This window comes from Dendrobates tinctorius, unplaced genomic scaffold (assembly GCF_039654945.1).
Source record: "Dendrobates tinctorius isolate UK_male_01 unplaced genomic scaffold, ASM3965494v1 ptg000254l, whole genome shotgun sequence".
NCBI lineage: Eukaryota > Metazoa > Chordata > Amphibia > Anura > Dendrobatidae > Dendrobates > Dendrobates tinctorius.
This window is the reverse complement of record NW_027361921.1, coordinates 11,586,479-11,605,534: the sequence shown is the minus strand read 5'-3', so window position 1 is coordinate 11,605,534 and position 19,056 is coordinate 11,586,479. Positions and strand designations below refer to the sequence as shown.

Sequence of the window (19,056 nt, the reverse complement as noted above, 5' to 3'; positions counted from 1 at the left end):
ACGTTATCATGGCTGGTAGTCAAGAAATAAATAAAATAATAGCATAATGATACCGATAATATTGGACGGTATTGTGGACTAATCGCAAAAACAACAATGGAAAAACAAGGGGAAAGAAACGATCATCAAGTCCAAAAATAAATAGAAATATAGAAAAAATTTTATTAACTACAAAACAGGAGTTGGGGTAGGGAAAAACCATGGTGTACATATACAGTTCCCAACACGTATCGTGGGTGTGTGGCGTCCTCTCCTGCTTCCCCCTCTTAGGCTATATGCACACGTATGCAGAAAATTTCTGCATGAAAACCGGACTACTTCCCAGAAAACACACGTTTTTTCTGCGCAAAAAACGCGCGTTTTTATGCGTTTTTTTTCCCGGAGCGTACCCAGTCTCATAGAAAATAGCTAGAAATGCAGAATTTTCTGCGAAATTAATGAGCATGCTGCGTTTTTTTTCCGCGATGCGGTTTTTCTCGGAAAAAAACTCGCATCAATAGGCACAAAAAGTGCGGAATTCATTAAAATGAATGGGATGCTTCTTTTAAGCGTTTTATTTGGTAAAAACGTAAAAAATCCGCTTACGTGTGCACATACCCTTACACTGCTGTGTGAACAAAAAGATTAACCCAGGTATGTCTGGAATTACTTCCAGGGCTGTAGAGTCGGATTCGGAGTCGTGAAGTCAGTAGAAATGTACCGACTCCGACTTTAATACATTTTTTTTAATATTTCATAACTGAACTTTCATATGAATTTTATAAATGTTACTCAAATATATATGTTCTATCAAACTATGAACAACAGTGATAAGCAGTTCTGCTGGAGATAGAGACATTTCTTACTTCTTGTGTGTCACTGTTCTCCACTGCCCTTATCTAATCTTATACTTGGTTAACCTCATGCTGCCCCAACCCCCCTACTTACAATGTATGAAACTGAAAGTGAAAATGTGTTGCAAATTCTTAGTAGTAAAGCTCCTCCTCTAGACTAGATCATACTAGGTGTGCGTCTTCCAAGCATCTCACAGCTGCCTGCTACTCAGAAGAGGAAGACTGGAAGAAGTATTATCCTTTCAACAAACTTTGCATCAGTTAACTGTGAGTACATGAGGAATAATAACAGTATTACTGACCACTATATCAGTTGTACGACCTGGCAATAATTTTGTACAATTGTTTTTAGGAAAAACAATTGTCATTTGGATTGTGAATGCAGAATTATAAACCCGAGAATGTCAAAGAAGCATCACATTAAATCAGCTGTATAATAATAATAATAATAATAATAATAATAATAAATTTTATTTTTATAGCGCCGACATATTCCGCAGAGCTGTATTTGAACATTTCACCATCACTCAAGATAGAAAACATTATGTCTGTCAGTGTATGACAAATGATCCAGACGAAAACAAATGCTGTGAAGCCAAGATGAGTGCATATACAGGCAAAGATAAAAATGCTCCTACCAGAGCTTCTAATCTAAAGATACATTTACAGCGCTTTCATCCAGAAGTACTGAAAGCAGTGGATGAGAAAGACTGCATCCAAACCAATGAACCAGTGCCCAGCTCTTCCAGCCAAACAAAGGAGCAGAGAACTTTGCAGCCATCAGTTTCAAGATATTTTGTCAGTGACAAAGTTACTGTGACAATGACAGTAGATACATTTAAAAAACAGATCATAGAGCTTGTTGTAAAGGATAGTGTGCCTATTTCATTATCTTCACGACCAGCTTTTGTGTGTCTGAATGTGGAAATGGCCCGCAAGCTTGGTGTTTCTCTGGAGAGAGAGAGTATTAGAAAATTAGTAATCGAAGAAGCTTTTAAACAAAAGGAAGAACTTAAATAAACTCTCAAGGGACGCTTTCTGTTTCTTAAAATGGATGCCTGCACACGTCACAGAGTGAACTATTTTGCCATCAATGTCCGATTTGTTTGTGACAAAAATGAAATAGTTACCAAGACATTGGCAGTAAAAGACACCAAAGCTCATCACACCAGTGAGTTTCTCCAGGTCTTGGTAGAAAAGGTTCTGCAAGACTATGAACTTAAAAAAGAGCAAGTTCTTTCTGTCGTAACTGACAATGCTTCAAATATGATAAGTACTATTAAGCTAATGAATGAGAGTAATGATGGTGACCAGCAGCTAGAAGAACATTCTGGGTCCACAGACACAAATGTTTGAAATAGAGGAACACAGTATTGTAACTGAGGAGCAAACTGAAGTTGCTTCAGATGAACAGCAACATGATAGTTTAGATGATCTTGTTGAAACTGTGTCAATATGTTCTATCATTCATCACATGCGCTGTGTTGTGCATACGCTACAGCTGGCTATAAGAGACAATCTGCAAGAAGGACATGCTGCTGCACTGATTGGCAAGGTGAGAAAATTGGCTACTGTTGCCAGAACCCCTAAAGTTGACTCAATTTTGAAGAGACGTGCTGGAAAAGGGGAAATTATTGATCAAGCCACACGATGGGGCAGTACTTACTTAATGATTCAGCGCTTGGTTGAACTGAAAACCTTTCTTGTAGACATGGCTAACCCTCAACTGACGCTAAATGAAAGTCAGTGGAATCAGGTGACTGAGCTGGAAAAATTGCTAGAGCACCCATTTACAGTGACTAAAAAAAATTACAAGCAGAGGACTTAACTCCAGGTATTTTCTTAAAGGAGTGGAAGAACCTGATGTTTCGCCTGTCCCAAAGAGGAGGGTTAATTGCAAGTGGCATTACTACATCAATGAAACGGAGAGAGGAGCTACTATTACAAAATAACATTCTTTTGGCAGCTGTTTATGTAGACCCAATGCATCGGATTCTTCTAGATGATCAACAGCTAAGTAAAGGAAAAGAAGCTCTGTTTGAAATAGCAGTAAGGATGAAAGGGTTGCAGAACAGTCAGGAGGAACAAGAAGAATTTCGTCGTCCTGCCACATCTTCACCCTCATCATCAACTGATGAAGAATTTAATTTCAAAAAATATTTGGATCTCAAGGACCGTGCAAAGCGTTCCCGCATAGAAGAGTCATCCCCATCAAGGAACACAGCCAGTACATTTCAGCAGAATTTTTCATGTGCACTAAAAGAAATTGAGAAATTTGACCGTTCATCAAAAATAACAGTGCGACAAGTGATTCCTCTGTATCCTGACATTGTCAGAGATGTTGCCCGAGTGGTTACTGCTTTGCCACCAACACAAGTTAGTGTAGAGAGGTTGTTCTCTGCTCTCAAAATAATTAGATCAGATTTGAGGGCATCCATGAAGGAGGATCTGACAGAGGCAATACTTTTTCTGAGGACAAATTTATAGATTTCTTCTTATTAACTGCATAAAAGTGTTTATTGCATATTTACTTACAGTTTAGAAGAGTTTATAAAAGTTATTTGCCATATTCTAATTGTATTCTAATAAATGTAGTTTTTGCTCTAAGTGGTCTGATTACTTATATGATGGTGAGAAACTGAATAAGCACGATGTTTAATATTTTACAACAGTAAATTTGTTGTTATGAATTGGCCATTTATGAAGGAGTCGGAGCCTGATAAAATCCAGGCGTCGGAGTCGCAACTGTGGCTTACCGACTCCACAGCCCTGATTACTTCTATGAATATTACCAAATTAACCCAAAAAAGGTCCACCAATGCTACAATGGCACTTCCTTAACAATATACATAAACCAAGAAGGCAGTATTTTACTGACTCCTAATGAAGAGAACCATGAATGAATGAATGACAAATAATTTTATTTAGCCTATTAAAATACATAAAATGCTACCTGTATTCATAACAAACAAACATACCCCAGGGGAATGGCACGATGCAGGAACACAAAGACCTCAAAAAATTCCCTTAAGCACACCATGTATGAAATGAAATAATAAGCAAGTCAATATTACATATAGAGAGAGGGCCAAAAACGTCTTTATTATTACTTGCCAAACGGCATTGAATTACTAAAGTGCCCTTTTTCCTATAAATGACCATTTATAATAAAGTTATACCACGATAATATTGCAAATCGCATAGGTGCCAATGATCTAAGAGGTGTACTTACTGAAGGGAAAAGAGGTGAATGCAGCCCGCAGTGCTGACCCCGCGCCCCAAAGCGCGTTTCGCCCGCTTGCTTCTTCCGGGGGCGTAAACCAATTTTCATTTCATACATGGTGTGCTTAAGGGAATTTTTTGAGGTCTTTGTGTTCCTGCATCGTGCCATTCCCCTGGGGTATGTTTGTTTGTTATGAATACAGGTAGCATTTTATGTATTTTAATAGGCTAAATAAAATTGTCATTCATTCATGGTTCTCTTCATTAGGAGTCAGTAAAATACTGCCTTCTTGGTTTATGTATATTGTTAAGGAAGTGCCATTGTAGCATTGGTGGACCTTTTTTGGGTTAATTCAGTCTGTTACTGTTTTTTTAAACAGGTGGTCCTCATTATGGATTTAAAAGCCAGGGAAAGTGCCTGGCGTTCTAAAGCTACCGATATTTTTTCAAAAAACACCCCTATTGTTTCGCAAGATACCTCTCATGAAACCAAGGATTATATGCATAAGAATAGGAATATTTTACTAAAAAAGATAAGATTATGGTGGAATAGATCCTCTTTAGAGAATTATTTGGATAAAAAAAATAGTCCCTAGAGGATTGAGAGTGCAATTGTACCCTACCTATGAACTTGGGGACCAGGATTTAAGTAAAAGATGGATGACAGCTGCAGCCAGATGTTCTTTTGAATTTATACAAGTTTTAATTGATAGTAATACAGCATCCTTATTGGAAATGGATGGGGAACTTGAGTCTTTGTCTAAATCCATTTCTAATAATAATAATAATAATAATAATAATAATAATAATAATAATCTTTATTTATATAGCGCCAACATATTCCGCAGCGCTTTACAGTTGAACAGTTTCAAACACAACAGTCATAAGTAACAACGTTAACAATACAATAATTAAAGCGAAATAAGACGACCCTGCTTGTGGAGCTTACAATCTACAATGAGGTGGGGGAGATACAAAGCATAGGTTTGTATTTACAATGATGTATTTACAATGACGGTCCAGCCATCTTCAGGGGGTGGGGGTTAGATGGAGATAGTGAATGGGCTACACACACACACAAACATAAACATAAATTTTAAAACATAACAAACATAACACACAAACACACAAACATAAACATAAAAAACACAAACATAAACATAAATTTCTAAGGACATGCCTAGCGACCAGTACAATAGGTGGTGTAAGGATCTTGAAACTGATGTCTTGAAATGGGAAGATAAAGTATCTCAAGAAAAATTGAAAAAATACCAACGTGATGTGGAGGACTATGATTCTAATAGAATTTATAGATGGCAACTGGGTAAAACAACAGGTGCTAAAAAGATGAGAACAATGAAAAAACATTCTGACATCTCTAGTAATTCTGAATCGGAAAGTAATGCATCCAATAGTGATATGGCGACATCACGAGAGTTTACTTCTAAGGGTAATGAAAGAGCAAGAAAATTTCCAGAAATGTTTCATAAAGCACAAAAAGGAAGAAACACTAGGGACCAATATCAGGTAATTAATTTATCAGATAGGGTTTTGACCCAGGCACAGTTGTCAGTGTTAAAACGAGGATTAACTTTTTCCCCTTCCAAAAAATTAGACGCGTTCACATCGGTGAAAGACACCCATTTGTTTGCAAGAAAATTAATATTGAAAAGACTTCATGCTGCCAAACCTGAAGAACACGTTATGACTAGGACAGAAAAAGAAAAAGAGGCTCTAGAGACCCTCATCTCTTTGGAGGAGGAAAATCGGGTATCATCAGAGGTGAGTATGATCCCGACTCATCCATTTGTTAAATCCAAGACATTTCCTTCATTGGGGTTATGCCCCGCGGTGGATATTTTTACTAGATTGGTGTCACATGATGTTGAACTTCTGGCCAAAAAACAAGAAGGTGGCTCCAATCTAACAAGGGTGGAGAGGGAAGCCATTGATGAAATGAAACTGTGGAAAGATGTAGTTTTCAAACCCTCTGACAAAGGGGGCAATATAGTAATTTGGCCAACGGTACAATATGAAAATCAAGCTAATAAATTACTAAACGATCCTAAATGTTATCGTAGGTTGTCGTTTAATCCACTTTCCTCTTTTCAGAATTTGTTGGTGGAAATTTTGGACAAAGCTTTTATGCAAGGAATTATATCTAAGAAATTGTTGGACCATATTCGTAACAATAAACCAAAATTGCCTGCGTTATATTTAATACCGAAAATACATAAAAACCCGATGGACCCCCCGGGTCGCCCCATCGTTTCAGGTAATAATGGACCCTGTGAATTGATTGGACACATTATAGATCATTTTCTCAAGCCATTGGTTGTTGAGTTACCGTCTTACATCAGGGACACCACGTCGGCATTACAGAGATTGGACCAACTATGTCTGGATGACAATACTTTGATTGTGACGGCCGACGTGGAGTCCCTGTATACATCAATTCGCCATTCTGATGGTTTAAGTGCAGTGCATTTTTTCTAAAGACCAGTTCGATGGATGGTTCTTTGATAGAATTGATTATGATTTTGCTTGAGTTTTTATTAACACATAATGTGTTTATTTTCAATGGCAAACATTATTTGCAAACACAGGGCACAGCCATGGGGGCTTCCTGTGCCCCCTCCTACGCGAATTTATTTTTGGGAGCATGGGAGAGACACATTTCAGGGGGACCTCATCCAGGAGATGGACTATGTCCATAACTGGATGAGGTACATTGATGATGTACTTTTTTTCTGGGATGGATCTGTGGATGATTTGAAGAAATTGTTTTATCATCTCAATAACAATAATAAAAATATAAAATTGAGTTTTCAACATGGTAGGGAAATAGATATTTTGGATATAAAATTAAAAATTGATCCCGATGGTTTACTCAATCCTGACATTTTTCGAAAAGTCACGGCCACCAATTCGTTTCTATCTGCAGATTCGTCTCATCAGATTTCTACCATTCGTGGAATACCGATAGGACAATTTCTTCGGGCTAAAAGAATATGTTCACATGAAAGTAATTTTGAAAAACAGGCCATTGACCTCACCAGGCGATTTACTGAAAGAGGATACAGCAAAAGGATGATTAAAAAGGGTTATCTGAGAGCAGCAAACACCTCTAGAGATAAACTATTGTATGGACCTTCATGTCCCAAGAAACATGAAGAAACGGATCAAATACGGTTCATCAGTACGTACAGCAATAGATGGAACGATTTGAAAGGTATCATTCGTAAACATTGGGATGTTCTTTTGGTTGATCCGGTTTTGTCCAATATTTTACCCAATCAACCTTCCTTTGTTGCAAAGAGATCTAGCAATCTCAGAGATACTTTGGTTCATAGCCATTTTGAACCTTCAAGGAAGGCAATGGAGATTGGTACGCCAGGTTTCTTTCCCTGTGGCCTTTGCAAGGGCTGTTTAAATCATGTTAAAAGCAACACCTTCTGCAATGCGGATGGATCACGTGAATTTAGGATAAGAAAACATCTCAACTGTAGTTCAGTAGGAGTGGTTTACCATGCACAGTGTCCGTGTGGAAAAATCTATGTGGGACTTACTACAAGAGAATTGAAGGTAAGAACTAGAGAGCATTTGAGAGATATAGAGAAAGGAAAAAAGGTGGATGAAATCTCTTCTCTAAAACCACTCCCTAGACATTTTAAACTCCATCATAACTGCAGTGCTACGGGATTACAAGTTAAAGCCATAGATCAAGTCAATTTGGGCTCCAGGGGTGGGGATTTGGCCAAAATTCTGGCACAATGTGAGAGTAGGTGGATATTCTGTTTGGGTACCCTCAATCCCAATGGACTTAATGAAACCTTGGGTTTTTCAGCATTCCTTTGAAATAGTTTCATATGAGGTATTTTTATGGGTTAGGTTGTAGAAAATTATAGTTTTTTTAAGGTTTTTAATATTTTAATTATGTTTTATTATTACAGTGTATAGTGGTACTACTTGGTTATAAAATATCTGGAGGAGGACTCGAAGGTCGACCTGCCTTTTTTTTCAAGAGAAGAAGATCATGGCTATGATGGAAATCCATTTCGGAATCATTCTGGAGTGGATTGTTCTCATGGACTATTATTAGATTGGATATATTTTTGGCACTTTAATCTATGGATTTTATGATGGCTGGCACATAGGTTCCTTTTTATAGGCACTTATGCACTTTATTGTATTTGAATTGTTCCTCATTTATTTTTATGTTTTATTATGAGTACAGCACTGGTCACTTTAATTGTACAAATATCTGTATATGGGTTATATAGGTATTGTAGTATGATATTTGTTCATATGCAACAATTTAGTTATTTCACTACATGGTAGTATTGAGCATGAGTTTTACTCGAATTACAATTGATATATACACAATTCACTATCATTATAATATGTATTATCAAGATTAAAATGTTTCTTTTAGCACGGGCACTCGTGGTGACTTCTTCCTTTTTCTCCTTTCTTGTTTTATTGGGACGCAGGCGCATTTGGTTTCTTTTCACCATCCAATATATGGAGCTGTGAGATGGTGCGAACGCGCTGTGGGTCATCTCTCCAAGCATTTCCGGCAGCGCTGCTATGGTGATAGGCGTGAGTCACGTCACGCCATTCACTTAAGCGCTTGTCAGGAAGTGCTATTTACGTTTATGGAGTAGTATAACTCGCGCGTGCGCCGTAGATATCTCTAAGCTGACGTATGACTCATCACCACGTCGTTACTTCCATTGGTCCTTCACCATATATAAGCACCTCCCTAACTCATTGGTTTACGCCCCCGGAAGAAGCAAGCGGGCGAAACGCGCGTTGGGGCGCGGGGTCAGCACTGCGGGCTGCATTCACCTCTTTTCCCTTCAGTAAGTACACCTCTTAGATCATTGGCACCTATGCGATTTGCAATATTATCGTGGTATAACTTTATTATAAATGGTCATTTATAGGAAAAAGGGCACTTTAGTAATTCAATGCCGTTTGGCAAGTAATAATAAAGACGTTTTTGGCCCTCTCTCTATATGTAATATTGACTTGCTTATTATTTCATTTCATACATGGTGTGCTTAAGGGAATTTTTTGAGGTCTTTGTGTTTCTGCATCGTGCCATTCTCCCTGGGGTATGTTTGTTTGTTATGAATACAGGTAGCATTTTATGTATTTTAATAGGCTAAATAAAATTATTTGTCATTCATTCATGGTTCTCTTCATTAGGAGTCAGTAAAATACTGCCTTCTTGGTTTATGTATGAATATTACCACCAGATGGTGATAATATAATTTATACTTACTTGTTATATGATACCTACTAGCAATTTGTTCCTAAATAGGCATTAATTATATACTATTGGGGGAAACATTTACTATACATTTTATTATGGTTGTGTACCTTTATAACTAGTTGCAATTTTTTGACATTTGTTGGTAGGCTTTGACACCCATGTCCCGTGTCGGGAACTGTATATGTACACCATGGTTTTTCCCTACCCCTAACTCCTGTTTTGTAGTTAATAAAATTTTTTCCATATTTCTAATTATTTTTGGACTTGATGATCATTTCTTTCCTCTTGTTTTTCCATTGTCTAAAGCTGCGGTAGTTATTGGCCCGTGGCATTTATAGGATTAAACACCCAGGATTAATCCTGGCTTCTGTGCCCTCCTGATCAGCCGGACATACTAAAATTTATTAAGTGCTGGCAGAGTACTTAAGGAACTCACACAAAGAAAAAAAAACAAAAACAAAAAAAAAGTTAAAAAGGAGTAGCTGGAGTGGTGGTTTAAATGCAAGTCCCCTATCCCCATGTCTGATAAACACCGGAAGCTGGTTATCACTTTTAGCTGTCGCTCCAGTCAGTCTCCAGTGACATGCTTACAGCTTCAGTGTTTCATGGAGCGCACAGGAGGTCAATTTCAATACATGTCCTTGAGAGCCTCAATCTAGATCTCAGACTTGTATCGAGAGCTTGTAAGGTAGCCTCTGACTTCCAGCAAGTCAGAAGCTACTGTCACAAGTTGGCGCCGAAAAACAGGGTAAGACTCAATAGGGCGAGTATGACAAGGAACTTGCATTTAAAGCACCTCTAGAGCTGGGGGGGGAAAAAAAAAAAAAAAAAAAAAAAAAAAAAAAAAAAAAAAAACTCAGAACATCTGGAAAGCGATGAAAGTCAGACTCGACTAAAGCCCCCGTTAGGCTAGTTTCACATTTGCGTTTAAGGCAGCAGCGCCTGCCTGCGCATGGCCGCCGCTAAGCCCCGCCCCCTGCCGTGCATGACGCTACATGCGTCCTGCATCTTTAGCACTGGGGACGCAGGCCATGCGCAGGTATGTGTTGACGCTGCGCCTAGCGCACCAGATTGCAACCTGTTGCGTTTGGTGCTGGTCGGCGCAGCGTCAAAAGGACGCATGCGCCGCCAAACGCATACCTGCGCACGGCCTGCCTCCCCAGTGCTAAAGATAGGGGACGCATGCATCGTCATGCGCCCGTAGGCGGTGCTACTGACGGAGGCATGGCAGGGGGCAGGGCTTAGCAGCGGCCGTGCGCAGGCCGACGCTGCTGCCTTAAACGCAAATGTGGAACTAGCCTTACACACTGCGATATCGCTAGCAATACAAGCGATACGTAGCGACCCCCGCTATGTCGCTGGTGAGATATGCCTGTGTGGCAGCTCACTAGCGACCACTTAGCGATGCACCAGCGATCCATATCGTTGTCGGGATCGCTGGTGCATCGCTATGTGTAACGGTACCCTAAGATTTGTGGTACAAGGAAAGCCACGACTTGGCCAAAATTCACCTACTTTGTCAGAGCTTGTTGATAATGATGTGAGAACGCCAAAAGTGACAAGATTTTTTACCAGGCTCAAGTTGCATTAATATTTTTTTGAGACACTTCTGGCAAAAAAAAAAAAAAAAAAAAAAGTTGAATACTGGCATAGAAGACTTGATGATTTGGGTTCGAAGTTCTCATGGACACAACATAATTAAAAGAACATTTACCTTTCCTTTAGAACCACCACCAACTGCTACCACCACAGCCTGCAAAACTTTGTTTTGGGATTTTTCAGGAAGCATAATTCCTCCTTTGGTTACGGTCTCTTGAGCAATCCGTTCAACAAGAACACGGTCAAGTAAAGGAAGAAACGTCTTGAAAGCTTTCCCTGCCTGTACATAAAAAAAAAAAAAAAAAAAAAAAAAAAAAAAAATTTTTTAGAAGTTATAAGTATTTGCATGACATGCGAATAATTTTTTTTTTTTTAAAGTGTTTTCCTGACTTAACTACAGTACACTGCATGCAGAATTATTAGGCAAGTTGTATTTGAGAGGATTCTTTTTATTATTGAACAACAACTATGTTCTCAATCAACCCAAAAGACTCAAATATCAAAGCTTAATATTTTTGGAAGTTGGAGTGGTTTTTTTTTTTTTAAGATTTGGCTATCTTAGGAGGATCGCTGTTTTTTCAGGTAACTTACTGTACAGAATTATTAGGCAACTTAATAAAAACCAAATATATACCCATCTCACTTGTTTATTTTCACCAGGTAAACCAACACAAAATTTAGAAATAAACATTTCTGACATTCAAAAACGAAAAAAAAAAAGTCAGTGACCAACATAGCCACCTTTCTCTACGATGACACTCAAAAGCCTTCCATCCATAGATTCTGTCAGTTGCTTGATCTGTTTACGATCAACATTGTGTGCCGCAGCCACCACAGCCTCGCAGACACTGTTCCGAGAGGTGTACTGTTTTCCCTCCCTGTAGATCTCACATTTCATGAGGGACCACAGGTTCTCTATGGGGTTCAGATCAGGTGAACAAGGGGGCCATGTCATTTTTTCTTCTTTTAGACTTTAATGGCCAGCGACGCTGTGGAGTATTTGGATGCATGTGATGGGGCATTGTCCTGCATGAAAATCATGTTTTTCTTGAATGATATCGACTTCTTCCTGTACCACTGCTTGAAAAGGTGTCTTCCAGAGACTGCCAGTAGGTCTGGGAGATAAGGTTCACTCCATCCTCAACCCGAAAAGGTCCCACAAGTTCATCTTTGATGATACCAGCCCATACCAGTACCCCACCTCCACCTTGCTGGCGTCTGAGTTGGAGTGGAGCTCTCTGTCTTTTACTGATCCAGCCTCGGGCCCATCAAGAGTCACTCTCATTTCATCAGTACATTGGAAAAATCAGTCTAGAGATATTTCTTGGCCCAGTCTTGACGTTTTATCTTATGTTTCTTGTTCAAAGGTGATCATTTTTCAGCCTTCCTTATCTTGGCAGTGTCCCTGAGTGGGGCACACCTTGTGCTTTTTGATACTCCAGTAACGTCGCAGCTCTGAAATATGGCAAAACTGGTGGCAAATGGCATCTTGACGCTTGATTTTCCTCAATTCATGGGAAGTTATTTTGCGCCTTTTTTTTTATCAACACGCTTCTTGAGACCCTGTTGGCCATTTGCCATGAAACGCTTGATTGCCAAACTTTTGAAGCGTGATCACCGAACAATTTCAAGACTGCTGCATCCCTCTTCAAGACATCACAATTTTTGACTTTTCAGAGTCCATCAAATCTTTCTTCTGACCCATTTTGCCAAAGGAAAGGAAGTTGCCTAATAATTAAGCACACCTTATATAGGGTGTTGATGTCATTAGACCACACCCCTCCTCATTAGATATGCAAATCACCTGATTTACATAATTGGCAGTTGGCTTTCAAGCCTATACAGCTTGCAGTAGGACAACATGTGTAAAAAGGATGATGTGATCAAAATACTCATTTGCCTAATAATTGTGCACACAGTGTATTCTGTTGATCGCTAGCCAAGCTAGAACAATTTCTTTAAAGGGCAGGTTTTTGCTACCTCATGTGAGAGCACCGTAATGTAGGCAAAGAGAAGCTAAATTCAACCATCACTTATCTTTATCAGAACGGCCGCACCCAATAAACTTTTAGATTTAGCATGAAGAGCAGAGAAAGATACCCCACTCACACCAAGCTCTCTCTGTACAAAGTGTACATAGTGATGTGGTAATAATAATCGGTGACGCTTTAGCGAGATTGTTAGCGATATCGTTATGTGTAAAGCCCCCTTTAGTCTCTTAATGATTAATCCTTCAGTTAGTAAAAGGCATATTGTTATGCTCACACTTAGGCTGTTATGCGAGAGTGTGGATTAATGACCCACTGTGGCAGGACTTACCCCACCGAGAGGCGTAACTAAATAAGCAGCCTTGGTGTTCACTGGAACCTCTAGTGGTGAGGTCAAACTTGTGCAGCAGGTAGCTGCCAGGTACCACTCCAGGGTGGTACCTGGCAGTAGCAGCTGAACCCCAAAAGAACAGGAAGCTGTAACGACAGATACTGGCAAGCACGGCAGGCGCTGGGGAGTATGGCTGATATACAGGAACAGGTATGATCCAGTTCAGACTGAACAAACAGCTTCAGGAATTACTGGGTCTCTGACAGGAGGGTACTGAACCACAGGTGCAGACAAGCGAGACAGGACTTTATTCACATGGAACAAACAGGGTTAGGTTAGCACAAAACAATGACAATGATAAGTTCACACAGGACCACATTCAGACAAGACCAATACAATGACAGGTACACAGGACAGACAGAGCCAAGCTCATACTGGGTACTTACAAAGAAGTGTACACACTATCCTCTAACATTGCACAGCAACAACAGACTGGAGATAGGTACTGATTCAGAATCAGAACCTGTGCCTTTCCTAAACCAGATAGGTGCAGATTTCGATACAGCAGCGTTGGGAAACGGAGCTGCTATACCAGGTTTAGGGTAGGGACTAATTCAGACAACAGGTTTGGAGGAAGGAACTGAAAAAAAAAAAAAAAAAAAAAAAAAGAGGAAGGGACAAGCCGACGTGCACACACTAGGCAAGATGTCTGCAACAGGAATGCGGCCGGGATGGCAAGTACGCCAGCATCCCTGCCAGGAAAAGGAGGCATACAGGGATGCTGGCATTACAATATGACCCATCCCTGAATTCTCTGTTACAGCTCCTTGCTGTATTCAGATTACATAGCAGAAACCTGCAGATTCTCTTTAACCCCTTCACGACATGCACCATAGATTTATGGCGCTGTGGGAAATTGGTTACCACAAAGCGAAGTACATATACAGTGCCGCTACTTCCCGTCACCACACGGTAACAGTTCAGATTGCTGCGGTCTGACAGCAAATTTAAGAGAAGTTCTTGTCCCCTGAGAAAATTTGTATTGTATCTTATAGATTTTGATATGCTAAACACAAATATGTACTCCAAAAGTCTGTATTACGTAAGGTTATTAACCCTTTCATGACGGAGCTTTTTTTTTTCCCCTCGCTCCCCTTCTTTCCAGAGCCATAACTTGTTTATTTTTCTGTCAATATGGCCGTGTGAGGGCTTATTTTTTGTGGGACGAGATGTACTTTTGAACGACACCATTGGTTTTACCATGTCATGTACTCAAAGACGGGAGAAAAATTCCAAGTGCGGTGAAATTGCAAAAAAAAGTGCAATCCCACACTTGTTTATTATTTGGCTTTTTTTGCTAGGTTCACCAAATGTTAAACTGACCTGCCATTATGATTCTCCAGGTCATTATGAGTTCATAGATACCAAATATGTCTAGGCTAGCATCAGTCCAGAGGCCTTCAACACAACATTGCACTATGCAGTTACCTGTGCTGGCTCCAAACCTATTAGAAGAAGAGGGGGAACTGGTAGTGGGAGGAGCCCAACATGGAGGGAAGCGGTGTCACATTAGGAATGCTGCATTACTGCAGATGATGTACACGCTGGCTGTTGGCTGAGGGACTTCTCAAGAGAGGTGTAAGCCACAGACCTCTTGACCCCCCCCCAGTCCACACAACGAAGCTCCACAGGCTATTTTCACTCTAGGAGAAGCCCCTCATACAATTAACCCCTGTAGGGATAGGAAAAAAAAAACATTGGAGGTGAGAGAAGCCTTTTAACCTCTGTGGGAGCCTGTTCCACTATAGGTCAAGGAAGGAAAACCTCCATGGTGCTGTCCAGAGGAATGCAATAGAAACATGGATATTACTTACTGGAAATGTGTTTTTTTTGTAATCATAGCATCACGAGAGATTTACTCTTCAGGGACAGTAACCCTTTAAGATAAAAAGGGGCGGCTCCTCTCTCCGCATCAGTTGGTTTAAAGAGCAAAGAGGAAACTCCCAGGTTACTGTACACACAAATCAAATACCAGTATTTTATTCATTTTTGACCACTCTGAGGGATGAAGGAGATGTCCCTCCTGGAATGTGCCCCCACCCTTGCATCCCCCCAGGCCATAAAAGGCAATGCAAAGTTTCCATTAATTAAAAAACGCTAAACCCTTTCTCGGGAAGGTCTCATTCATGAAGGATGAGGCTCTGAATGTTTTCATGTATGGGAAAACCCTTGTGTTTTCTAAGTTTCAGCCCCTCAAACATTTCGTCCTGCACCGACTGCTTCACTTTCACCGCTTCAACCCCCATGGTGCTCCTAACTATACTAATCAATTCCTCTATATCCTCTGAGGAAAAATATTTATTTTTGTATTTGGGGGGAGTGGAAGTGGAACCCTCATTCTCCCAAACATCCTCAGAACCCGAGGTACGGACTTGCACACATCACATCGTCAGTGCAGGGCTGGCAAAACTTGCGGCTGGGCACTTTATCCTTTTTAGGGGCAGGGACCTTGTCTCCCTAGAAAAGAGAGAAGGGTGGACCAAGTCTCCCATTACGACATTCCTAGATTGCAAGGAACCTTCATCCACTACTTACGGTACGAGGGTGGACTCTGGGTTCTGCAGAGGTAGAAAGGGAGGTTTTGTCACAGTCTATGGTCTGTTCGTCAGTGGTCACACAGAAACAGACAATGGGCCTTACCTGGAGGCATCACCCGACCAGGATTAAATAATTGAGGTTCCAGCGTTAGATAGTTGTGCTCCTTCTCCCCCAGGTCAACAGGGGGGGGGGGGGGGGGGCAGGACCCTGAAGGGAATGCTTCAATATGGCAGCAGATCCGGAGCACCCAACAGATGCTGGGAGCGTGTACGCTCCACTCAGGAACACACGGAAAGTGAACCGGAAGTTCGGGCCGACGTCACTTCCAGTGCATGCGGCATCCGGAATCAGCTGGCATGAGGAGAGGTGGATGCGGGGGACCTGTGAGGACGCCAGTGGCACATCACCACCCCGCTTTACACCCCGAGGCAGTGCAGGAAGGGCGGGAAAGGGATCCCGAGTCACATGGAGAGACATTGAGACGGGAGGAGCATATGGAGGAGAGAAGAGCCCCCGACCTCAGCTGCCCATTAGTAAGTAAGCAGAACCGGGTGCTCCAGATCGCCAGCCCCATTGGGAAACCTCTTCCATACCCCATAGGGGACAGGAAAAACAAAGGTAGTTGTCGAACACGGTGTCCGAACACCGGGTGTTTGTCGCGTGTCTTGTAGACACCTCTCCATTACTAAGCCGTGGGCTTGATGTCACCTCACAATGCAAAGGTGACATCAACCCAACAGATATAAACCTCACTTGCCACTGCTACTGGGAAGAGCTGGGCAAAGTGCCAGAATTGGTGCATCTAATAGATGTGCCTTTTCTGGGCAGCTGCAGGCTGCTATTTTTAGGCTGGGGGGGTGTCAATATACATGGCCCCTTACCAGACTGAGAATACCAGCCCCCATCTTTTCATCTTCCTTCCTATCCTTCTTTCTCCATTCTAAAAAGTTCACCCTCAAGGTACTCAAACCACATTCAAGAGGTATATTAACCCTTCAGATGCTTCACAGGAAATTTTTTAATGTGGAAGGAAAAAATAAACATTTACTTTCAGGTCACAAAAATTTTCCTTTAGACCCAATTTCTTTTTTACTTTCGCAAGGGTAACAGGAGAAAATGGACCATACATTTTGTTGTGCAATTTTTCCTGAGTACACTGATACCCCATATGTTGGGGAATACTACTGTTTGGGCGCACGGCAGGGCTTGGAAGGGAAGGAGAGCCATTTGATGCAAAATTTAATGGAATAATTAGATGCCATGTCATGTTTCAGGAGCCCCTGATGTGCCTAAACATTGGAAATCCCCCACAAGTGAAACCATTTTGGACACTAGACCGCTTTGGGACCTTATCTAGATGTGTATTGAGCACCTTGAACCCCCAGGAGCGTCGCAGAAGCTTATAACGTTAAGCCGTGAAAATATAAACAGAACCCCTGAGATGCCAGAACAGCAGAACCCCCCAGAAGTGACACCATTTTACCAGTTAAACCTCTCAATGAATTCATCTAGGGGTGCAGTCATTATATTGACACCACAGGTGTGTCAAACTTTGGGCAGGGAAAAAAAAAAATAAGTTTACATTTTTACCACCAAGATTGTGTGTTAGCACAAGTTTTACATTTTCACACTGGGAAATGGGTAAAAATGGCACCAGAATTTGTCCCACAATTTCTGCTGATTATATTAATACCCCATATGTGGCTGTACAGTACTACTTTGCCATACAGAGTGACTCGGGAAGAGCAGAGTGCCATTTGCCTCCTGGAGCACAGATTTTCCTAGACTAGTTTGTGGATTCCATATAAAGAGCCCCAAAGTGCTAGAAAAGAAGAATCCCCCCTCAAGTGACCCCATTTTGGAAATTATAACCCTTTGGGATTTGGTCTACAGATGTAGTGACTATTTTGTCTCCATGGGTGTTTTCCAGAAACAGGCAGTGAATGTTACTGAGTGAAAATTGCAAACTAGCGTTGTAGTGACCAGTACGCCGTAGTGATCAGTATGTTGCAGTCACCAGTACATTATGCCCAGCTCATGCTTCTGGAGACGCGCACACACCTGTAAATTAGGTGGGCTCTCATCACCACAGAAACGCCAATCATATGGGAGCTATATGTGGTTTAGGCACATTGGGCCTCAGAAGGGAGGGGTCATTTGGATTTGGGAGCGGAGAATTTGCTGAATTTCTTTTGGCGGGTAAGGAGCCATTTCACGTTTCCAGAGCCTTTGTGCTACCAGTAACATGGAAGTCGCCTATATTTCCGCTAACAGGTGACAGATCCGAGTTGGGACTTTTTTTGTGGATTGAGTAGAAGCTTTTATTGGGAACATTTCACAACGTTTGGGATCACAGTTACCCAGCGCTCTACGCTGACCACTTACTTTGGGGTTTCCATCTAAATCTGAGTGACGCGATTCAGATGAAACCCCCGATGGATCCATTCACTATAGTGATACAGCATAGTTACTCTGGACTCAGTCTGGCCTCTGTTCCACGGTGTCCTTTTCAGAAGTGCACAAAACTGGCCGACGGCACTTTTACGCAATCCTAAAAAGACTGACACCGCCGGATCACAGGTTCTATGGCGTCCACAGTGCCTCCATCTGCCTCATTATAGGAAATCTTCAGCCAGATGTTCTGTCTGAATCACATATTTCAGAGATGTACACGGAAACCCTGGCATAAGCGCTCAACGCAGAATAAGAGTGCGCCCAGCTTTAATGAAATCTTTGGGAGGCAGATTGCAATTACGGCGATAGGAGATTTATATCGGGCTTTTATGTTTGGCTGCTGTCACACACTAAAAGACGCTTTTTATTGCGAATACTAGTTTTTGCGTCATATTTTGAGAGCTATAATTTTATTTTATATTTCGGCAGTCATGTGAGGGCTTGTTTTTATGCGGGACGAGCTGACGTTTCTATTGGTACCATTTTCGGGCACATGACATTTTTTGATCGCTTTCTATTCTGATTTTGGGGAGACAGAAAGAAATAAAACCAGAAATTCAGGATTTTTTTTTTTTTTTTTATATATATACTGTTCTGCGTGTGGTAAAATTGGTCTATCAGCTTAACTCTTTGGGTCAGTACGATTACAGCGATGCCTCATTTATATATTTTTTTTATGTTTTGGTGCTTTTACACAAAAATTTATTTTTCATCACTTTAGTGTGAGTTATAACTTATTTTTCTGCTGAT

At 40.9% G+C, this 19,056-nt stretch overlaps 1 protein-coding gene across 2 annotated transcripts in view; it reads right to left on the bottom strand.

Moving 5' to 3' along the window:
* Window positions 1-19,056, bottom strand: part of HSPE1 (heat shock protein family E (Hsp10) member 1) — a 39,717-nt gene that overhangs the window by 7,636 nt on the left and 13,025 nt on the right. For both annotated transcript variants that reach the window (XM_073558162.1, XM_073558163.1), the window contains exon 2: window positions 11,051-11,215. In XM_073558162.1, the coding sequence (XP_073414263.1) occupies window positions 11,051-11,215 (165 nt within the window). The remainder of the gene's footprint in view (window positions 1-11,050; window positions 11,216-19,056) is intronic.